Here is a 20,277-nt window from a genome sequence, read left to right on the forward strand (position 1 = left end):
ATTGGATCTGCTTATGGCAGAGCGAGAGACTGGAGGATCTCTGGAGGTCCTTTCAATGCCAGTGAGAGGCTATCTGGGCAGTGGATGATGGGCAGTCCTGTGCTGCTGCCTACTACTCTGATCTCCCTTTCTGCAGGTGTTCCAGGAAAGAGAAATGAGTTGTACTACGAATGCTGTAAAGAACCATATCCAGACGTGACATACACCATCACCATGCGCCGACGCACTCTCTACTATGGCTTGAACCTACTGATTCCCTGTGTTCTCATATCTGGCTTGGCACTGCTTGTTTTTCTTTTGCCTGCTGATTCAGGAGAGAAGATTTCTTTAGGTAAGTGCTAAAGAATTCATTTCTTTCTTGTGTATTTCCCATAAAATGGCAAATAGTAGCTCATGGTTTTTGATGAATGAAGATTTCCCTGGAGGAGCAACAGAAGCACTAGTTTAGTTGCAGAAACAGGAGTAAAAGTTTACGTATAGGATTCACACATACAGTTCTAAATACTTTGGATTCTACTCTCAGATGAGGTAGAACTTGTCACTGGCAGAAAAAGCAATGGTAGTTCTCCATCCCCTCTGTCATTCTGTTCCTAAGCAGAATGAGGGATATGACTTCTGACTGTGAAAAACAGGATGCAGACAAGGAGAACTATTTGAGTTAAAGCACAAAAAGAGAGTGTAATATTCATGCACTGAACACGTGAAATAGATGGCAAGTTCTCAGCACAGGGCAGCTAGATTTCGCAAACAGCCTTTCCAGAGAGAACAAAATAACACAGTTACTTTTGTAACAGGCTACAGCTCTATGGAGAATGTTATATGACATCTAATAGTTGAAACAAGTCTCTTCTCATCTTGAACAGTTGTCTGGGTTTTGTGTAAGCTCTGTTTGGCAAGAGCAGTATATTTTATCCATTCTGCAAGTTCCATTTCAGTGAGCAGCAAAGAATCTCCTTTACTTTGAGAGAAGCAAAGGTTTGGGTGCAATTGAGAATTGGAAAGAGAGCAGATAAAGATATATCCAAAGATGCTCTCACTTTGTAGAAGTTCTCACCTACCCTGACAAGCATAAATTCATGGATTTGTCTTTGCTTTAAAGTTACATTTAACAGCAAAGACATCAGAGAAGGAGATGCAGCAATCGTGTTCCTCATCTCTCCTCTCCATGTTCACTCCCTGCAGGTATCACTGTTCTGCTTTCCCTGACTGTATTCATGCTGCTTGTGGCTGAGATCATGCCTGCAACTTCTGATTCAGTCCCACTAATAGGTAGGTTGATTTTCTCTGCTCTGTGCAAAAAGTACAGTGTTTCTCAAGAGCTGTTCAAAGCTTGTTGGAGCTTTGACTCTTTATCTTACTACACTTCTGCATTTCATCAGTGTTAGGAATAAACCTCTGTTTGGGCTTTACTGTTTGTGTGGATGCAACAAAACAAAACAAAACAAAACAAAAAATACCCAACCTGGCATAAGGTGGCTCTGGAAATATCAGATAGACTGGTAATTGTAATAATTTAAGGGACTCCAGAACAATGTAGCTTGGACGTTTGGATAGGCAAATCACAAAGGACATCATAACCAGTGCATGAGAACAGATGAGATACTGGAATAATACTCAGCCTTGGCTGTGAGTTCTTTGTGTCTGGGTTCACTGAGTTAATTTGAAGCTCTCTGGATGACACTATGCCCACAGATAGCTTTTGGAGGTGTCTTTGCAGCTGGCTGAAGAGAAGTTTTTCCTCTTCCACATAATCTGCTCCCCCACTCTGTTGTGCACTGCTGGGGATTTTATATTGTACTACTTGAGACAAATTAAAGACATGTTTTTGCTTAAATATAGAAAGTTTTAATGAACAACTCTCCAACATCATTGGAGTCCTGCTGCCATCACTGAATCCACAGGGAGTCAGAAAAGATATGTCTTTAGCCTGTAAACAACACTAAAGCTTCAATTTCTGCTTGAGGTCATCCTGACCAAGCTATACAAAGAACTTGCATTGGTGCAATTGCACACTGTTCTTTTGAAATGACCAGTGTGTTAAAACACTATGCTGTCACAGTGCTATTTGTCCCAACTAAGTGATGAGCATGAGTGGTGAGGCTTGCGCAAATCCCTCAAGAAATTCCCATCACTGTCCGAACAGCAAGATTCAACCTACAATTACAGAAGTTACTACAGTGATGAAACTTATGGTGCTTATACTTTGGGGAAATGCTTTTAGGAATGCACAACCTATACTGTGAACAAAATAGTTGTTATGAGTGGCTTAAAATCTCTAAAGCCAGAAATAGCCTTGTAAAACTCAAACAAGGAATCTTCTACTCAATTCTCTTTTTGTTAAATAACTGTGAAGACAATATAAGAAAGAAGAGTTAAGAAGCTATGAAGAATTATGTGATTTTCACAAGATCGTGCAAGAATGCTAGACAGATTGAATCATTTTTTTCATTAATTTCTTCTTTCTGAAGTGTCAAATAACAAGGAAAGTGAGGGATTCACTGTTGTTCTATAAGGTGAATTGATATGAAAGTAGAGATTGCTTGTTTGTTGTGGGACTGTCCTGTCAAAAAGCTGGCACAGAGAGACACTGACTGGATATTATGACATTTAACCTAAGAAGTGAGAATGTTGGTCTCAACAGTGTGTTATTTCTGAGGTTGAATGTGACAACAGCAACAGGAAGGGAAAGTCACCTCTGTGTCCTGTACATTTTTTCAGCAGCTGCTTGGTCACTAGCAGCATCACAGGAGTAGTAAGAGCTCTGACTATGATCCAATGGGCTTTGTATCCAAGGGCTCCAGCCTCTGCTAGGTGAACTCCCTGAAACTGCCTTCTGAGAAGCAGAGGCAGAAGGGAAGGCACTGAGGCTGTTCAGCCTGCCAGCAGATTCAGGTGCTTACATTTCTGTTGGCTTGAGGATGAAGAAACCCAGCAGAGCTGTGAAAGCTCAGTTGGTTGGGAGAGGCAGAAGGCTGGGTAGCAGTTTGTGACCAGTAAAGGCAAAGATCTGTATGTTGCCTTTCTGTTGCATGCACATGCATTCATGGGAAGGGCCTCAGTTAATACTGGCATCTGCTAAAGGAGAAGTTGTCTCTTCCTCTGGGACAAGGAAGGCTTTAAAAGGGAGAAAAGGAGGCTGGGATTCAGCTTTTCTGCAAGACCCAAGTAACAAGACATGCCATGTGGCCATTTGAGTAATTTCTATCACGAGATCAGTTTAGTGGGCCATACAGTCATCTTTATTTTTGTTTTCATAGGATAATCCCTCTGTCTTGAGTGCTTGAAGCCTTGATTTCCCCAGTGGAAACTGGGTAAAACATCATTTCCTGATCTCGGCAGGGTAGGGAAAACAAACCTTTTCTGGTTTGTAAAATAAAGTGTAAACAGCACATAAAAACTCAGAAACTGTTAAAACATCATTTTTTAAGCTAATATTCATGCAAATCATGATTAAAGTACACATTCTAAGCAACTGAAATAAATAGAATATCCAACAATATACCAATATATGACAGAAGATGCACTTCTGAGGTTGGTGGCCCTGCCTGTGGCAGGGGGATTGAAACTTAATGATCCCTTGGGTCCCTTCTAACCCATTATATGATTGTAAAATTAAAGCCTTGCACAAATTGTATCATAAAAAGAGCAAAAGACCATTTACTCAGACATCTTAATATTTAATTTCATGGAGAAAAAAAATACAGACCTACATATGGGAAGGAAGGTGACAATGAAACAGTGAGGGTAATACTACCCGCAGGCAAGAGTTTCTAAAAGCTTCCAAATAACTTGGGCATCTTATTGAGTGAGATTCTAGCCACTGAATCACACAGGAGCTTCCAAAAAATCTAACAAAACCCTTGCCTGTATATATACCTAGGACTCCACAAAGGTGAGTAGAAGACATTGAGAGATAGTGAAGGGATGCATCTGTATATGTTCCATGCAGTACCTTTAACTACATCAGTTTCTATTGTTACAATTCCCTACCAGAGAAAATAAGATATGTAAGAAGAAAAAAAAAAAGCTATAGATATATATATTAGTACTTAATCAAGCATCACATAATGATAGGGGGTGAGGGATCGTGGTAATGGTGGTAGGGATACTCATTTGGTCAAGTCCCTTGCTCTGTGTGAATGTTATTTCAGTTATTAGGATCACTCACACCTTCTTATTCCTTTTGGAGCACAAAGTCTAGGAGATAATAAAGAAGTCTATTTTCACAACTAGTATACTAAATAAGCATTGTTGGCACCACGTATTGCTATAAGTTTTTTAAAAATACCAAAATAATTAGAGCATATCAAATGTATTGGAAATGCACCTCCTAAAGTTGTCATATAGGTCAAACACAGTCTGTTTCTTTCATCTGTTCACTGGACAAATTTTGTATTGTGGAACATAGTAAAAGAATAATCCTAGTACATAAGTGTTTTGTAAGATCCTGGAGAGTGACTTCAGGTAGCCAGATAATGGACTCTAAAACAATCTCATATCTACAGTTATCTGACGCTTCCCTGTTAGGCCCAAAAGAAAACTAACCTTGACATGCTGGAGTACACTCAAGCATGATGCTCTCAAAGACTGCCACCCCTGTGCAATAGAAGCTTCTTACTTCACAGAAAAATTCAGATTGGAAAGGACTTTGTGATGTTGCTAGTCCAGGCCTTGCTTGGAGCACGTTCAAGTCTAGGGTTAGATGAGGTTGCTCAGGCTTTTCTAGTTGTATCTGGGAGCCTTCAAGGACGGAGATGACACTGTAGCCTTCCTGGGCAAACTTTTCCACTGTGCAGCTGCACTCAGGAGGGAGAAGTCTGAGCACATTGTTTCTCACCACCTTGCTAGACACTGCTGCAAAGCACCTGTCCCTGCCACCCCTTTCCTGAAGGCAACGTGATGTTGTCAGGTACCTCAAAGCTCCAGCATGCAAGCCCTCCTCAGAAGGCCTCACTGAGCCCAGTGGTTCGCTGACTTAATTCAGTTTTTTACTGTTTGTGTAATGGTAGAAAGTCTTCCTATGCTCTTAAGTGCCTTGTCAGTCTCAGCTGCTTATCTGTAGCTTTCCTAACACCAGCTGTGAATGCCCAAATAATGATCACAGATCTTGCCTTTGCAGCCTGTCTCTGCTCCCTGCCCTGCAAGGTATGTTGACCTTTTGCACTGGTGCACTATCATGAGTTCCATGCTGGTCTTCTGATGCATTTCCTTATTTCTCTGAGTATTGGTAGGACCAATAAAGATTGCACTTTAAGTCTGCTCTCCTGTAAGCCCTTGCTGTTTTCTTGTACTGTTTTATCCTTCTGAGCTTTATCTGACATGATCTGTTCCCCTTTGTGCACTTGTGTATCTACTATGGAGGTGACACTTTCCAGGTTGTTTCACCATTCTCGAGATCTTTCGTATTCTGGCCACTCAGCACCATTTTCCTTCTATGTCTTCTCAAATGAAGTGTGGATTCCTGTTTCCATAGTATCCCAGGTTTGAAGCCCTGCTTTTAACTCTTAGCTCTGCTCGAAACAAACAGGGAAAGACTGTTTACCCTTCTGGCTTCTGTACCCAAATACCCTTTATTCCGCAAGTACTGAACTGAGCTGAGTTACGTTGCATGGTCCTGAGATCTGAAAATCCTATCCCCACTCCCAACAATACATAACCTCTCCACAGTGGTTTTGCAGTAGATAATAATTGGGACATTTAGTTGCTAAGTTGTATTTACCACATAATGATCATGTTTTTTCACTGCTGTCTTTGATTTGGCTAAAAGCCATCTTGAGATGAATGCAAGGATAAGGCAGATGCTTGGATAGTTTGGTCAGTTCCTGGAGAATCAGCATAGTTAGTATCAAGTTGCAGAAACAGAACTCAGACAATGCTTGAAAAGGATGGAAGTAATTTGATCTTGAAGAATAAAAATCCACTGCTAGTCTACAGAAAAGTTATTGTTGCTTGTCTGCATGCATGTAGGAGGAGACACTCTGAAAAGACAACCTCACCCTTGGAAAAAAATCTGCATTGTATTCTTAAATTTTGTTTTTGTAAAAACCTTGCTTCTTCTGCTACATGGACATGGCTGAATGCTTCTGACTTTCACTAGTGTAAAAACACTTGACTAAAAATGCTATAAAACTTATTTTTCTCCATTGTTTGACCTCAGTTTTAACTAGCTAACTAATAATAGGTGGTAATTTCAGAAATTCTCGCAGATGCCGTTTGGAGTGCCTCTGTTGAGGAAAAGGATGCTGCTTCAGTTTGACACTTAGAAAATAACTCACTTCTCAGCTCTTGTCTATTTGCAGGGAAATGTAGAAATTGTATAATTATTCTTCTTAGCTGAGGCCATGTTACTTTGTCCTCAGCTTACACTTAGGATAAACAAAGCACCACTCAGCCTAAATAATCACAAGGGCAAGATATTTGCTTCTTTTCTGCCTCTCTGCAGAGGGTTTCTCTGCTTCCTTGGCGTGTGCCCTTTTGCATTCTCTGTCAGTTTGTAAAGCTGCCCAGGGGCTCTCTTAATCCATCATTTGCAACTTCCCGTCACAATAGACTCACATTTCTAAACAGTTCACTAATGCTGTATTAATGCACATTAAAAACAAACTGACTTCTTCTCTGCCAAGAGCAGGTGACAAAATTTGAGCTAGAAATTAGCAGCAGGCTGCTTATATACTTCCAGAGTCTGGTGCTCCACTGCACTGCAGTGAGGTGTGCTAGAGCTTTCTGTTCCACCAGACAGTCCCTTTCTCTGATACATGTGTCCTAGCTAAGTAGATGGGTGATGACATTTGGACTCTGCTCTTTCCCAGCTGTCTCTGAGGCCTGCATGCACAACTGTTTCCATCCTTCTCCACAATAGCCTACATAGGGCAAAAGCTATTTCCAAAACCTAGTTTTCAGCAGCATGTATATGCCTAGTAAGGCACCAAGATTGCTCAAAGCTTGCACACTGTCCTTCTCCAAATTCATCTGTGATTCCAACTCTAGGAACGAGTGCTAGGATGCCTCCGTTTCTTTAAAAATTTTTTTTTTCCTACCCATAGCAACAGAAACAAGCTTAGTCTTTTGGATTAAGAACAACCAAGTCTCGTGGCATCTACAAACACAATGGTTTGGCCAGAATCCAACACAAGTTGATTGTATGCACAAGGCTTGTTTCAGTTCTATGCCCTGGAGCTCCCTCCTGGCATTAAAAGCTCTGGAGTATAGCTCCTTAAAAGACTTCCAGACCACAACCATACAGCAGTAGCTGTGTCCTAAACTTACCCTCCCTGGTATAGCTTCATCATTCATCATGAGCAGTGTGTCTGGTTGCACATATGCTTTGACTCACTTTTAATTTCTCTATAAAAATATTTTATAAAGAATCTAGTTATGTATAGAACTAGATTTCATTACTCGACAAAGGACTATATAAATAAATGCAGAGAACTCCAGATGTGATGCACGTCTGAGATTACAGCCCCGAGTGCACTGGTTACTGGCTGAAATCCTGAAGCCTGTAGGGTTCAGCTCAGGTATGACAATTGCTTTCTTCTGCTACTAAAAAACTATGTAGTTATGTGCAGATATGTCTCACATGATACAAGCTCTTGACTAATCTCAAGGGAATTTCATGCATTTTCCAGCCCTTACCAATGAAGACCACGATATCTAGCCTAGTGCATTATATAAGAAGGGATGGATGTGCATCGCACTGTGCTGATTTTTCAGTTCAGTGAGCAAGTCAAAATTAAGCAAATACTCTTATTTCAATTAAAACTTCCATGCAAAGTCAGGGCCTGTCCACTGAAACTCAAGGATTAGTTTATTTCCTCAGTAACTACATTTGAAGCTTTCAGATGTAAACTTTTCATGTTGTTTCTCTCTTTCTTATTTGTTTGTTTGTTTTAAAATTCTATAGAGACAATGATACGCTGATTAATAGAGCTGGATAATCAAGTCCATTTTTGATAATGCTTTATGACCATCTTAGAGGAAAGGATCAATTTCTTCCTCAGGCAGCACACGTATGCCTGAATTCTTTTTTTTAAAGAGCATCACAACTCCCTTCTTACAGTCTCCATATCTCTGGTTTGCTTCATTAAACTGTATTTCCTACTAGAAAGCAACCCTCTTCCCTCTTCTTCTGTGATGCTGGCTTCTTCCATCACTACATAAATCACATACTTCAGAAAGTATTCTCTTCACCTGCCTACATCCACTTGGCACTGACCTGTTTTACTGTGCTGGTGTACCTCTTCTTGCTCATCTGGCTGCTTAACCTCCTATCAGTACAAAGCTCATAGAAAACCACCAGATTTTGAGGTCAGACCCCAGGTGGCAGAGTACAGCCATGCAGAGAAAACTAGGGGATGGTTTCAGCTTGAGAACAAAGCTACAGTAAGCTGTGGTCTGGCTGCTCTCTTCCAACCCAACCAGGAGGCTGCAGAAGTCAGATCAGATTGCCCAAAAGCCAAATTCCCAAATGAAGTGTTCAGACTTCTGAAACCAGTCAGGTGGTTTATTTTTCCCATTAAGACTTTTCATCTCTGGGAATTCATGGCATCCTCTTAAAAAGAAGTCGTTGTTATTTCCAGATTTTTTTTCCTCAATATCTCCAAAACGCTGCAAACCTCAGGGGAGTGTTCTTCTCAGAGAGAGTGGTGATGCAGTGGCACAAGCTGCCCAGGGAGGTAGCGGAGGCACCGTCCCTGAAAGTGTTCAAGAACTGTGTAGACGTGACACTGAAGGATGTGGTCAGTGGGCATCGTGGGGGTGGGCAGATGGTTAGATTAGATTATCTTAGTGCTTTTTTCTAGCCTAAATGATTCTATGATTTTATGATTATTTCTTACCAGCTCTTTCCAGAAAGCAGTCATGATGCAGAAAGTGTGTTTGTGCTGTTTGTGCAGAGAGAGTGGTTGAAAGTGTGTGGTGGGGGTGAATATAAGGAACTGTCATTTCCTATGGTCAGTATCTACATGATGTATAACACCTTGCCTGGATTTATCAAATGCTACACAAAAAAGTCTAGTTAGCTTCAGTCTAGGTAACATCACTGCATTTTCCTCTGTCTCCTTCATCTGCTTGCTTATTCTAAATCCACAAAGCTTAATTTGCTGCTCAGGGCTCTACTACACTGATTTGTTTTCAGTCTTCTCTTCTCCTTGCTGTTCATTATCATGCCACTGTTATTTCAATACAAATGAAGGTCATACACTGTATGTTCGCACCAGATGCTTGGGGTGATTTCTTGCAGTTAGTCATACAGCAAACAAGACAGCAAATTACTAAGACAAGGAAGAAATGTGGTGCTTTTGCCACCTCCAGGAGTTACAGATTGTTTTAAGCTATGAGCATAAGACATTAGTGGTTCTGACTAGAAAGAGAAAAAAAGATTAATCTTCTGCCTTTTCTGTCATCTGCTTGTATATCCTCAGTCACTGCCACTTCATTTTTCTGTCTTTTTTCAAATTGTTTTTAGTGTTTTTCTCCCTTTCATGGTCCTGATGGGAGCTTTGCTGATGGCAGGGCTTCTCTCAGAATCTTCCATCCAATAGAAAGCAGCCAGTTCTTCACAGTGATCTATAGTGTTTTTCCCGAAGTTAATTGTCTTGGATGAACTTCATCTAAGGCAGAAAAAAAAGAGCAGTTTTATTTCTCAAACATCTGGTTCTATACTTCAATAGCTTTTGGGCTGAGACGAGATTGGAAATACGGCTCCATACCTCTGCAGTTACCATAACCAAGAAGTAAACACAAGATCTAACCCTGAATTCTCTCTCTTCACAAACATTTCATGTCTGTGAAAAACTAGCTGGACTATGGCAATGTTCTTTGCTTTCTGCTGCTGAGACCTAATAGAATGTACAGTGTATCCCAGCTACAGGAAAACTTAAAAACGGATAACTTTTTTCCTGTCCATGTTATCTGCTTAGTCTCTTTGCTATCTGTATACTACAGTAGGACAGTAAGGGAGTCTGTCCTCAACCTCCTGTTCTCCTCCCTACTCTTTGAGGAACTCTGTCTATGAGCAACTATTGCCCGCTGCAGAGTGAGATGGCGTCTGCCCAGCATGAGTCCTGCTTCCTGCCATAGGAATAAAAGGATAGTTGGAATTTATTATGCTGGGGCTGGACGTTTCCTGCATCCTCCACAGATTCAGCTTATGAATCTGGAGCATTTTCAGAGGGAACAACAGTGTATATCTCATACTGTGAATGCAATGGGTCATTTCTGTCATTTCATGAGCGTTCACCAAAAGCCTTCAGCACTAAATGATTGAAATGACTTGACTTAGAGCAGCTCTGAAACAGTACAGAATGTCAGATGCAAAAACTGATGCTTCCAGCAAAGAAGGAATAGCAGTGGGAGCTATCCAGACTCACCACTGCAACTACCTGATCTTTACAATCACCTTTATCCCCCACTATTCCACAGTGCTCTGCTTTTCCTATCGTTAGCTGTGTTAATAAATCTGGATAATATACTGCTTTCTCAGCCAGTGTTCAGTGATAAAATCAACAAAGCAAAGCATCCATCTGGAATCATATCACCCCTCAGGGTTTCTGTTTTATTTACCCTGTTTCTAATCAGCCCTTAAAGTTTATCCGGTTCCACTCAAGCAGCAGATCTTACAAATAATTCTAAAATAAACCATGTTGCTTCTCTGACATAGAATAATGTCACAAAAGATCCATAAATGGTGCTGGAAGCTCCTCTATTTCTGAACTGCAAGACTGTGCCATTATTTTGACCTAGGCAATGCCAGAGTATGTCTGCAAGAACAAGCAGTTGTCACTGATTTTTTGAAGAGCTTCTGGGTCTATGTGCTGTATGTGATCTGTATTTGCTATGACAGCAGCACCTGATCTACTTCTGACAATGATAAGACAGCTTGACAACTTCAGATGTTAGAACAGCTGTCCAGGTAGCATGTTACATCATGTCTCCTTTGGCAAAAGGAAGAAAATCAGGAGAAGAAGAACACATATTTCATGTTTGAGAGGGATCAACTGAGAATCTGAAGCAACTTTTCTTTTCACACATAGTGGCTGAAGATAACAGCTTTGAAATCATACGAAGAGCATCTAGTGAAGTCCAGAGCAGATCTCAGTATTCCTGTGGAATGTCAGAAGCTTTCCAGCTGTGCATCAGAGCAGCTAGCATGCAGCACCAGATTCCATACTCTTTCAGATGCATTCTGGTCTGGGATCGCTTTTCTTAATCTGAGAGCTGACACTGCACATGGTAAAGTCATTTGTTAAAGCCTCCAGGGTGGCCTCTATATGTGAGGGAAGATCTCAGCAACGAGAAATTCTTAAGTAGGATTCAGAAAGGTGATTAGTAAGAGATGCTGAATATTTCCCTTCTGATGTACAAATGAAAGGGATAAGTTTGTGTGTGTGTGTGTGTGTGTGAGAGAGAGAAATCAGATTCACATTATCTCCACCAACAGACATACATGGGAACAGGACTTTCTGAGACCAGTAGCTTCAAAGCTGTAAGTGCATATCTGCTGTATGCTTATGAGTGGACCCTAAAATACTGGGAGGAAAATGTTTAGTGGCTGGACTGTGGCTCAGTTGCTATGACACTGCTTTTTTCCTGAGCTACATGTCATGGGTGAGCATCTCTAATTTTCTGTGGCAGTACTCAGCTAATTTAGTGAAGACCTAGAAATAGAGTTCACTGATTCTTGCTTGTGTTGGGCTGGAATAGGGTGAGAGGAGGCTGCAGTCTACAGGGAATGCTACAGATCCCAGTCAGTTCCTGAAAGAACTGTTTTCCCCGCTTTCTAGCAGATATCTATAGAATTTTCTAACCTCACTTCCCAAGTTTACTGCGCTCAAAGTTTAAACTGTGAATTCCCATTGCCTGGGATCTTAGAAGTGTCAGGTATCACAAAGTTCTTTTCAGATTCAACAAAGTATGTAATTTTATAAGGGTCTATAAAACATACAAGCCAAAGACCTTCTAAATTGAACATTTCAGGCCAGAAAATCTTATTGAAGGCACTAAAGTGCATGGAATTTACTGCAGTATTTAGTGATTTATAACAGTAATTAGACCAATAATATCAGCACTTCTAGATTTCTCTTGTATGGGGCATGCTGGAGTCAGATCAGCCAGCTCCTCTCAAGCCTGAGTTCATAGTTTGCAGTGCTTCCATCTGGCTATTGGTTCTCTCATAAGTAGGTGTCACAGCGACCTGTCAATTCGCATCACCCACAGGAGCATCCAGCTGTGAAGTGTATTGTATCACGGAGAGCCATGTCTTTCTCTTGAAGCAATTGCAGTGCTGGTTTTTGGGAAGAACCTCATTATTATGAACAAGTGTTTTGCTGCTGAGGCAAAGAGAAACAATGTTAATAAATGAAGATGGATAAAAACAAAATTTGCCTTGAAGTCTTTATTAGATTACTGACATTTTCTGTAATCCAGGTTGAGGTGGTGGTGGAGGCTGCAGTTCACGGTGGTTTCCAAATCTCTCTCTAACAATTAGACATAATAGTCCTTGGTATTTTGCCTCAGCTGTCTTCAACAACTGCCTTTAAATGCCATTAGCCCTATGGAAAATTGTTCTTTGTAGTCTTGTGCACCAACCCCACCTCTGACATGAGAGGATGTATGCAGGGGATCACAGAATCATAGAATCATAAGGTTGGAAAGATAAGATCATCTAGTCCAACCGTCCTCCCATCACCACTGCTACCACAAGGTACTAATCCATATCTCTTAGTTCCTCATCCAGACACCTCTTGAACACTGCCAGGGATGGCGACTCCACCACCTCCCTGGGCAGCCATTCCAGTGCCTGACCACCCTCTGAGAGGAAAAGAGTTTCTCTTATGTCTAATCTAAACCTCCTATGGCACAACCTGTGACATTTCCTCGGTTCTTTTTGTTGCCTGGGAGAAGAGGCCAAACCCCTCCTCATCACAGCCTCCCTTCAGGAAGTTGTAGAGTGCAATGAGGTCTCCTCTGAGCCTCCTCGACTGAACAATCCCAGCTCCCTCAGCCGCTCCTCATAGGACTTGTGCTCCAGACCCCTCGCCAGTTTCATTGCTCTTCTCTGAAACATTCCAGGGCCTCAGTGTCTTTGTTGCAGTGAGGGGCCCAAAACTGAACACAGTACTCGAGGTGTGGCCTCACCAGTGCTGAGTACAGGGGATGATCACCTCCCTGCTCCTGCTGGCCACACTGTTTCTAATGCAGGCCAGGAAGCCGTTGGCCACCTGGGCACACTGTCAGCTTATGTTCAACTGAGCATCAACCAACACTCCCAGGTCCCTTTCCTCTTCACACTCATCCAGCCACTCTGCCCCAAGCCTACAGTGCTGCATGGGGTTGTTGTGCCCAAAGTGCAGGACCTGGCACTTGGCCTTGTTGAACCTCATCCCATTCACCTCAGCCCAGTGATCCAGTTTATCTAGATCCCTCTGAAAGGCCTCCCTGCCCTCAGGCAGATCAACATCACCTCCCAATTTGGTGTCATCTGCAAACAATGATGAGATGCGTCGAGGATATAACAGTTTCAAGTCTCAGTTCTGGGATTCAAGATTTTGATTTCTTTCCTGTGCGGTAGGTTTAAATTTAGCACTCCAGCAAGGGTATTCTCATAGAAACCAAGAGGGCTAGCCTTAAGGACTGAGGAGGGTGCTGAGTAATGCACCCTTTTGGGCAGTAACAAGGTGTGGGAGCAGAAGCTGGTGGTGCCACAACCATACTTTCTGGGGGTCCACTGATACAGGTATCAGAGAAGAGGATGTTTGGATGAGATTCAGCACTTTGTAAATGTAGCTCAAGATCAAGGAATGTTATTTGCCTTTTGTTTTTCTCCACTCCTGACCAAATTTTCCTTTTACTTGCAGCTCAGTATTTTGCTAGCATCATGGTCATTGTTGGTCTGTCTGTGGTCGTAACAGTGCTAGTTCTGCAGTTTCACCATCATGACCCACAAGCAGGAAAGATGCCCAGATGGGTGAGTAGATTTGGTAGTAAATATTCAATAGCATTTAAAGAAAATTTGAAAGTTGTGGCAAGCTGACAAGGGACAGATGTTATTCCCCATTAACCTCAAGTGTCAACTATAAACAGTATGTTTTACACTATTATGTTTGATATTAGAGAGAGAGAACAAACATACTAATTTGGGGTTCTCTTAGAAAAAACATCAGTTGTTTGGGTTTTCTATTTAAACCTTAAACAGGGGTAGCTTGATTCATGATAGAGTAATCTTTCTTGGCACCTGCTTTTCAAGGGCTGGCCCTGTGGGCAACACTTTTGATTTCTTATCCAGCAGACACCTCACATTTATTAGACTGAGCAGTTTGTCTCTTCTGTTCCCTTACAGAGAAGGGAACAGCATTACGTTTTCTATTTAACGGCAGAGCTGTGATCTCCCAGAACAAAGGAAAGAGGAGAAGCTGATTAGCTTACCCTGTCTTACAAGCGAACCTGTTACAAGCTGGCTCCCAGAAATGCTGGAAAACCAGGAACTTCAATGCCTCTGCACTGAATACCGAACCCAACTGTGCCTCTCACAGCTTGGAGCAGGTTCCTGTTGCACCATCAGCAGAAAGGCAACACTGTTGGGCTCAGTGTGACTGCACTGACATCACTGACTCAGAAACTGCCATTTGCTGAGGCTGAATCCAGTAGTCTGGGTGGAAAATGAATTTTGTCTACTTCCATCTGATCACTTCTCAGTGCAGTTAACATGTGGACACACCTTCTCTACAGCAGAAGGCTCTGTTATCCCTGAGGTCTGGCACCTCTCCCAGATGCCTTTCAGGGGGGTGTATTTATTTTATATTTTGAAGTTAAAACGTTTTTTTTCTCTCTCCGTTACTGAGAATAGGTTTAGAATACGCAGAATATGCTTTGCTGTTAAAAAAAAAAAAAAAAAGAAAAAAAGAAAAGCAATGGAAGTATAAGCAGATACAAATAGTCATCTGCATATCCCAGTTTCATAGGCATCTGTTTCTGCAGCATCCTGTAGCATCTCATTTGCCACAGTTGTCATTCTAGACAATTACCCTGACATGATGTTAAACATGACATGATTACCAATGTCAGCCTGAAAACTGAAATGCTTTCTAATTTAGCTTCTCTAAAAATAAACTGCAGCATCAAAGCAAAATAAAAAAAAAATTAAAAAGGAAGTCTAATACGTATTAAGCTTTCTAAAAATTACTTCTTGATTTCAAGACTAGAGCACATGAATACATGGACAAAGTACACAGCAGTGTAATAGCTCCCAGGAGCAATTCTGCCATTTCTTCTACTTCTTGAGAAGCCTAGGCACAATGGCTCACATTAAATATGATCATAGATCCAGCAAGTCAGCTCTTGCTCTGTCTCAGTAGAGCAGGAGATCTTCTCAGGCCAAGTGGGTGTGTAGGAACACACAAGACAGGAAATTGATGGCATTATCTAGGAGGGAGTGGAGGGCAGAGGGGAACGGTGAGAGGAAAGGGAGTGGGTGGGTCTAGACTTGATGTTGTATAGATCTTGTTTACTCACCACTGACCTGCTGCTAAGTTTTGGGACTACCTATTGGTCTGTACTTGTCAACATCAGGACCTAAGACTGCAAAGATAAAAACTACAGAGAAAGAAGACTTGTATGTGTACTCTGGGTTCTTGCCACAAAGCTGCTGAGATCCACTGTCAGCTGAAAAGACTGAGAGCAAGGAGTTCTCACTCCTGAAGAACCTCACTCTTGAAGAGCCCTGACTACTGAACTGGCACATATTAAAAAAGCACAAAAATACACAAACAGAACAAACAAACAAACAAAAAAACACCACAACAATAGTGAAGTAAAAAGTATAGAAAGGCTATAGGGAAGGTCAGATGATAAACTGTGACAGCTGTAGACCAGGAAAGCTGACAGGCCTGTGGGATCTCGAGAAAAAAAGCGAATGCCAGATTTGCGGGGATGAGTTTGACACCACAGAAGTGGGTGTTATTCCTCCACCAGTAAAAGGCCATGGTTCAGTTGTTAAGATTCACAGCATATTTTCCATTTTTATTTTTTCCTGTGCACCTATTTCAGGCAAATTACATTTTTATTTTAGATACATCCTTACAGACTTTTGCTCAATAATATACAGGAATTTAAGATAACTATCTGCAGAATCTAGGAAATAACTTGCTTGAATTTTTTCTCTGCAGTTCCAGTCTCAGCAGGTATCCTTACCATCCAATTACTCTCCACTGACTGGATGTTATTACAGGATTATTTTTACTTCCTATTCAAATGCAAGTAGCTGCTGGGAAAAGTTACGGGGAAAGTCACTTTTTTATAAGTTTTATAAGGTTTATAAGGAAGCAACCCCGAAACTAGAGAGTTTAACTGACTGCATTACCTACACACCTGATTTATAAACTTTTCTCCATTGAATGGTTTTCTTTCCCTGCTCATCTCTCATCTCTCAAGAACTCTGTGTTTGGCCTTAGGACCAGAAAAGGTATCAGACAGGAGTGTTAGCATTTAGCCTCTCTGTAGCTTCACATGATAGTTTTACCCTCCTGTCTATTAATCTTTTGTTTCCTAGAGAGGAGCTTAAACTCACAGCATTCAGCCGCGGTATTTCTTAGTTATTCAGTTCAGAAGTGGGGGTTGCTGTCTACTTGGTACTCCCTCCACTCACTGTGGAGCAGAGCACTAATGAGAGTCCAGCTAATTAGCACTTTGAGAGTAGATAATATCAGGCATGACTCTCTGCTCCATCAGTACGCCTCTGCTGACAACCAAAGATACTGCATTGTACATGAGAAATACAGGAAGATCAAGCACAAAGCAGGAAGGGGGCTTTGGTGTTCATTGGTTTTTAGGTTTTTCTTTGGATATACTTATATTTGGACCAGTTGATGTCATTGAACCAGCAAGCATAAATTTGTGCAGGAGCTTACTTCACTCCTCTCAAGAAGTGTAGTAGCTGGAGACCAATTTTCTAGATTTTCTGTGATTGGAACTGAGAATATATCTAAAGCAAAACAGTGTGATGCTTAGGGGAGGACCCTGGTGATCACAACAGCGATAGGCTGTTTACCCTTGAGGTGGCCTCACCTATGTCCTTCTTTCACAAGAAACCCAGAAATGACTGTGCAGATGAGAATGCATATTCATCCTACTCAGGCTGTTTTCTGACAGCCCCAGCACTGCATCTGGGTTGAAAAGAACTATAATGATCATTTAGTTTCAACTCCCCTGCTAGGTGCAGGGTCTCCTACCACCAGACCAGGCTGCCCAGAGCCAGATCCAACCTGGCCTTGAATGCCTCCAGGGATTCAAACTCCTTGAGCAACCTGTTGCTCTGTGTGAAAAACTTCCTCCTAATATCTAACCTAAACCTCCCCTGCCTCAGTGTAAAACCATTCCCCTTGTCCTATCACTATCCACCCTGGTAAACAGCCATTCTCCCTCCTGTTTCTATGCTCCCTTCAAGTACTGGAAGGCCACAATGAACTCTTCCCAGAACTTTCTCTTTCCCAAGCTAAACAATCCCAGTTCCCTCAACCTTTCCTCATATCAGAGGTGCTCCAGCCCTCTGATCATCTTAGAGGCTCTCCTCTGGATCCATTCTAAGAGCTCCACGTCCTTCCTGTACTGGGGGCCCCAGGCCTGGACGCAGTGCTGCAGATGGGGCCTCACAAGAGCCGACTAGAGGAGGGCAATCACCTCCCTCTCCCTGCTGGCCACCCCTTTTTTAATGCAGCCCAGAACACACTTGGCTTTCTGGGCTGCAAGAGCACACTGCTGGCCCATGTCCAGCTCCTCGTCTACCAGAACCCCCCAACTCTGCAGGGCTGCTTTCGTGGGGTTCTTCACCCAGTCTCTATAAACACCTGGGATTGCCCCAACCCAAGTGCAGCACCCCACACTTGTGCATTTGGCCTTAATGAACCTCATTAGGTTCTCTTCAGCCCACTTCTCCTGCCTGTCCATTTTGAAAGGATGTCATGGTTTTATGATTTTTGGTTATCAGAGTTGCACACCATAACATCATGTAATGCACTGGGGGGTATGTTCCTATGGTTTTTCGCCTAACATCTCTTTCCAGAGCTAACAGATATATTAAAATTTTTGAGTAAGAAAGTTTGCCTAAGCCAGTATTTGAACACTATTAACATATTGTTAGCAATTAACACCTTATTTTGCTCCATGATGTTTCACCTTGTGTCCATAATATGTCATATGACACTGTAATTAACTAAGTTTAATTAAATCCAGTATGGATTTTTTTAAGTTGCTGCATTACATTTTTCTGTTTATTTTTAGTGACTGTGTAGGAAATAATGAAAGATTTAAAGCCCTCAAGATAAGCAGAATAATTGGAAACAGGAAATAGCCCTTCAGGATAAAGAATAAATGATTCATTAGGAGGAGAGAAGCAGAAAGGCTTGCAGAAAAATGGCATAAGTCTGCAAACCAGCAGAACTCTCACTGTAGAATTTCAAAGTTGTATAAACATCTTTCACAGACCATTGCTTTGTCTCTTTATTATTGTTATTCCCACTTGTGGTAATTAATGCCTTCTCTTTTCTGAAATTGTACTTGTCTTTACAGTTGCAGCTCAAAGTGTCAGCTGCAGTTTCCCCATCCCTGCATCTGCACTGTGCAGGGGAACAACTCAACCTGTATCTGAAACCACCATAGAGGCAAAGTGTGGTGATGACTTCTGTGTGGCTGTAGTGTCTGAAGCAGGATCACAGAGGGAGTCTTGCTCTTTCTGAAAAAAGCACATTTAGATTCCTCAAGTGAAAAAAACCAAGCTTGTTTATTTAAACAACAGGGATGGGGGAGTATGCTAAAAATAACTATTAATCTGATGTGGAATTTTTTCAGCAGAATCCAAACCTTTGTTCTTCAGTTCTGTAAGTATTGGTCCTTCCACGCTATCTGAGAAGTGGTTGAAAAAGAATGCAGCCAGTTTTATGCACATTTGCAGAGGTCTAGGATTATTTGCAAACTGTAGGACTTTAAAAATCGTAATGTAAAATTTTACATCCATTATGCTTTGCACCTGCAGAGGACATTGAACATCTGTTTGTTCTAGGCATATCCATAACGGATTTGTCTCAGGAAGAAGCCAGACGCAAAACTGCTACATTTGAAAGCAGATACCTCATGAAGCAGGCAGTCATTCCAGTAGAACATACATATTGACTGTGACAGTGACTAAATGTTTCAAAAACTGCTAAAATGGACAATAATTCTCTTTCCTTATGTTATGTTCCCTTTCTTTCAGGTCCGTGTCATTCTGCTGAACTGGTGTGCTTGGTTTTTACGTATGAAAAAACCCGGGGAAAATATAAAGCCCCTCTCTTGTAAATATAGCTATTCCAAGCACCATCCAAGCCTGAAAAATACAGAGATGAATGTCCTACCTGGGCACCAGCCCAGCAATGGCAATATGATTTATAGCTACCACACAGTGGAAAATCCGTGCTGCCCCCAGAACAATGATCTGGGTAGCAAGAGTGGAAAGATTACTTGCCCCTTGCCAGAAGATAACGAGCATGTTCAAAAAAAGGCTTTAATGGATACCATCCCAGTGATTGTGAAGATACTGGAGGAAGTTCAGTTCATTGCAACGCGCTTCAGGAAGCAAGATGAGGGTGAAGAGATCTGCAGTGAGTGGAAGTTTGCGGCTGCAGTCATAGACAGATTATGCCTGGTTGCATTTACCCTTTTTGCCATCATTTGCACATTTACAATACTCATGTCTGCTCCCAACTTTATAGAAGCTGTTTCAAAGGATTTTACGTAAGCATTTCAAATATGAACACAAAGAGCTGAAAGGTAACTTTAAAGTAAATATCATCAGTACTATTGCTAGATAATTTAACTCAAAACAGAGAAGTGTACTTTTATGTGCTGACATACACAGAAGGGGATAAAATTAATTTCAGGAGATAATTATTTCTGATGTTAGTAATAGTAGTTACTGAATAATATACATACTGACCTCTTACTTAATTCCCAGACAACTTCCACATATAACTATGTTATCATCTGCTACAAAAAATAGAAAAGAATCCAAATCCACAATGCATTTATTAGAAGTTAACACCAATGTAAATGTGTTATTTTATCTTTGTGAACTTTTAAATATTGTAATAATTTAAAAGATAGATTAATGACTAGAAGCAGCATCTTGTTGTTTTCAATATCTTTATGTTTTGTCATATTTGTTTAATGTGGCTTTGACATCTTCTTCTCAGATTTGACAGGCATCTCTCTGCAGCTTTATGAGGCTGCATGCTGCATATAAGAAAATAA

The 20,277-nt window shown here is 41.4% G+C and overlaps 1 protein-coding gene across 1 annotated transcript in view; it reads left to right on the forward strand.

Moving 5' to 3' along the window:
• The window catches only part of LOC128089596 (neuronal acetylcholine receptor subunit alpha-7-like), a 62,660-nt gene extending 42,600 nt beyond the window's left edge, over positions 1 to 20,060 (forward strand). The window contains exons 7-10 of the mRNA XM_052701201.1: positions 137 to 331; positions 1,183 to 1,269; positions 13,857 to 13,966; positions 19,244 to 20,060. Of these exons, the coding sequence (XP_052557161.1) occupies positions 137 to 331; positions 1,183 to 1,269; positions 13,857 to 13,966; positions 19,244 to 19,765 (914 nt within the window). The 3' untranslated portion in view covers positions 19,766 to 20,060. The remainder of the gene's footprint in view (positions 1 to 136; positions 332 to 1,182; positions 1,270 to 13,856; positions 13,967 to 19,243) is intronic.
• Positions 20,061 to 20,277: the final 217 nt, after the last annotated feature.

Source organism: Tympanuchus pallidicinctus, unplaced genomic scaffold (genome assembly GCF_026119805.1).
Source record: "Tympanuchus pallidicinctus isolate F22 unplaced genomic scaffold, pur_lepc_1.0 scaffold4, whole genome shotgun sequence".
NCBI classification, from domain to species: Eukaryota; Metazoa; Chordata; class Aves; order Galliformes; family Phasianidae; genus Tympanuchus; species Tympanuchus pallidicinctus.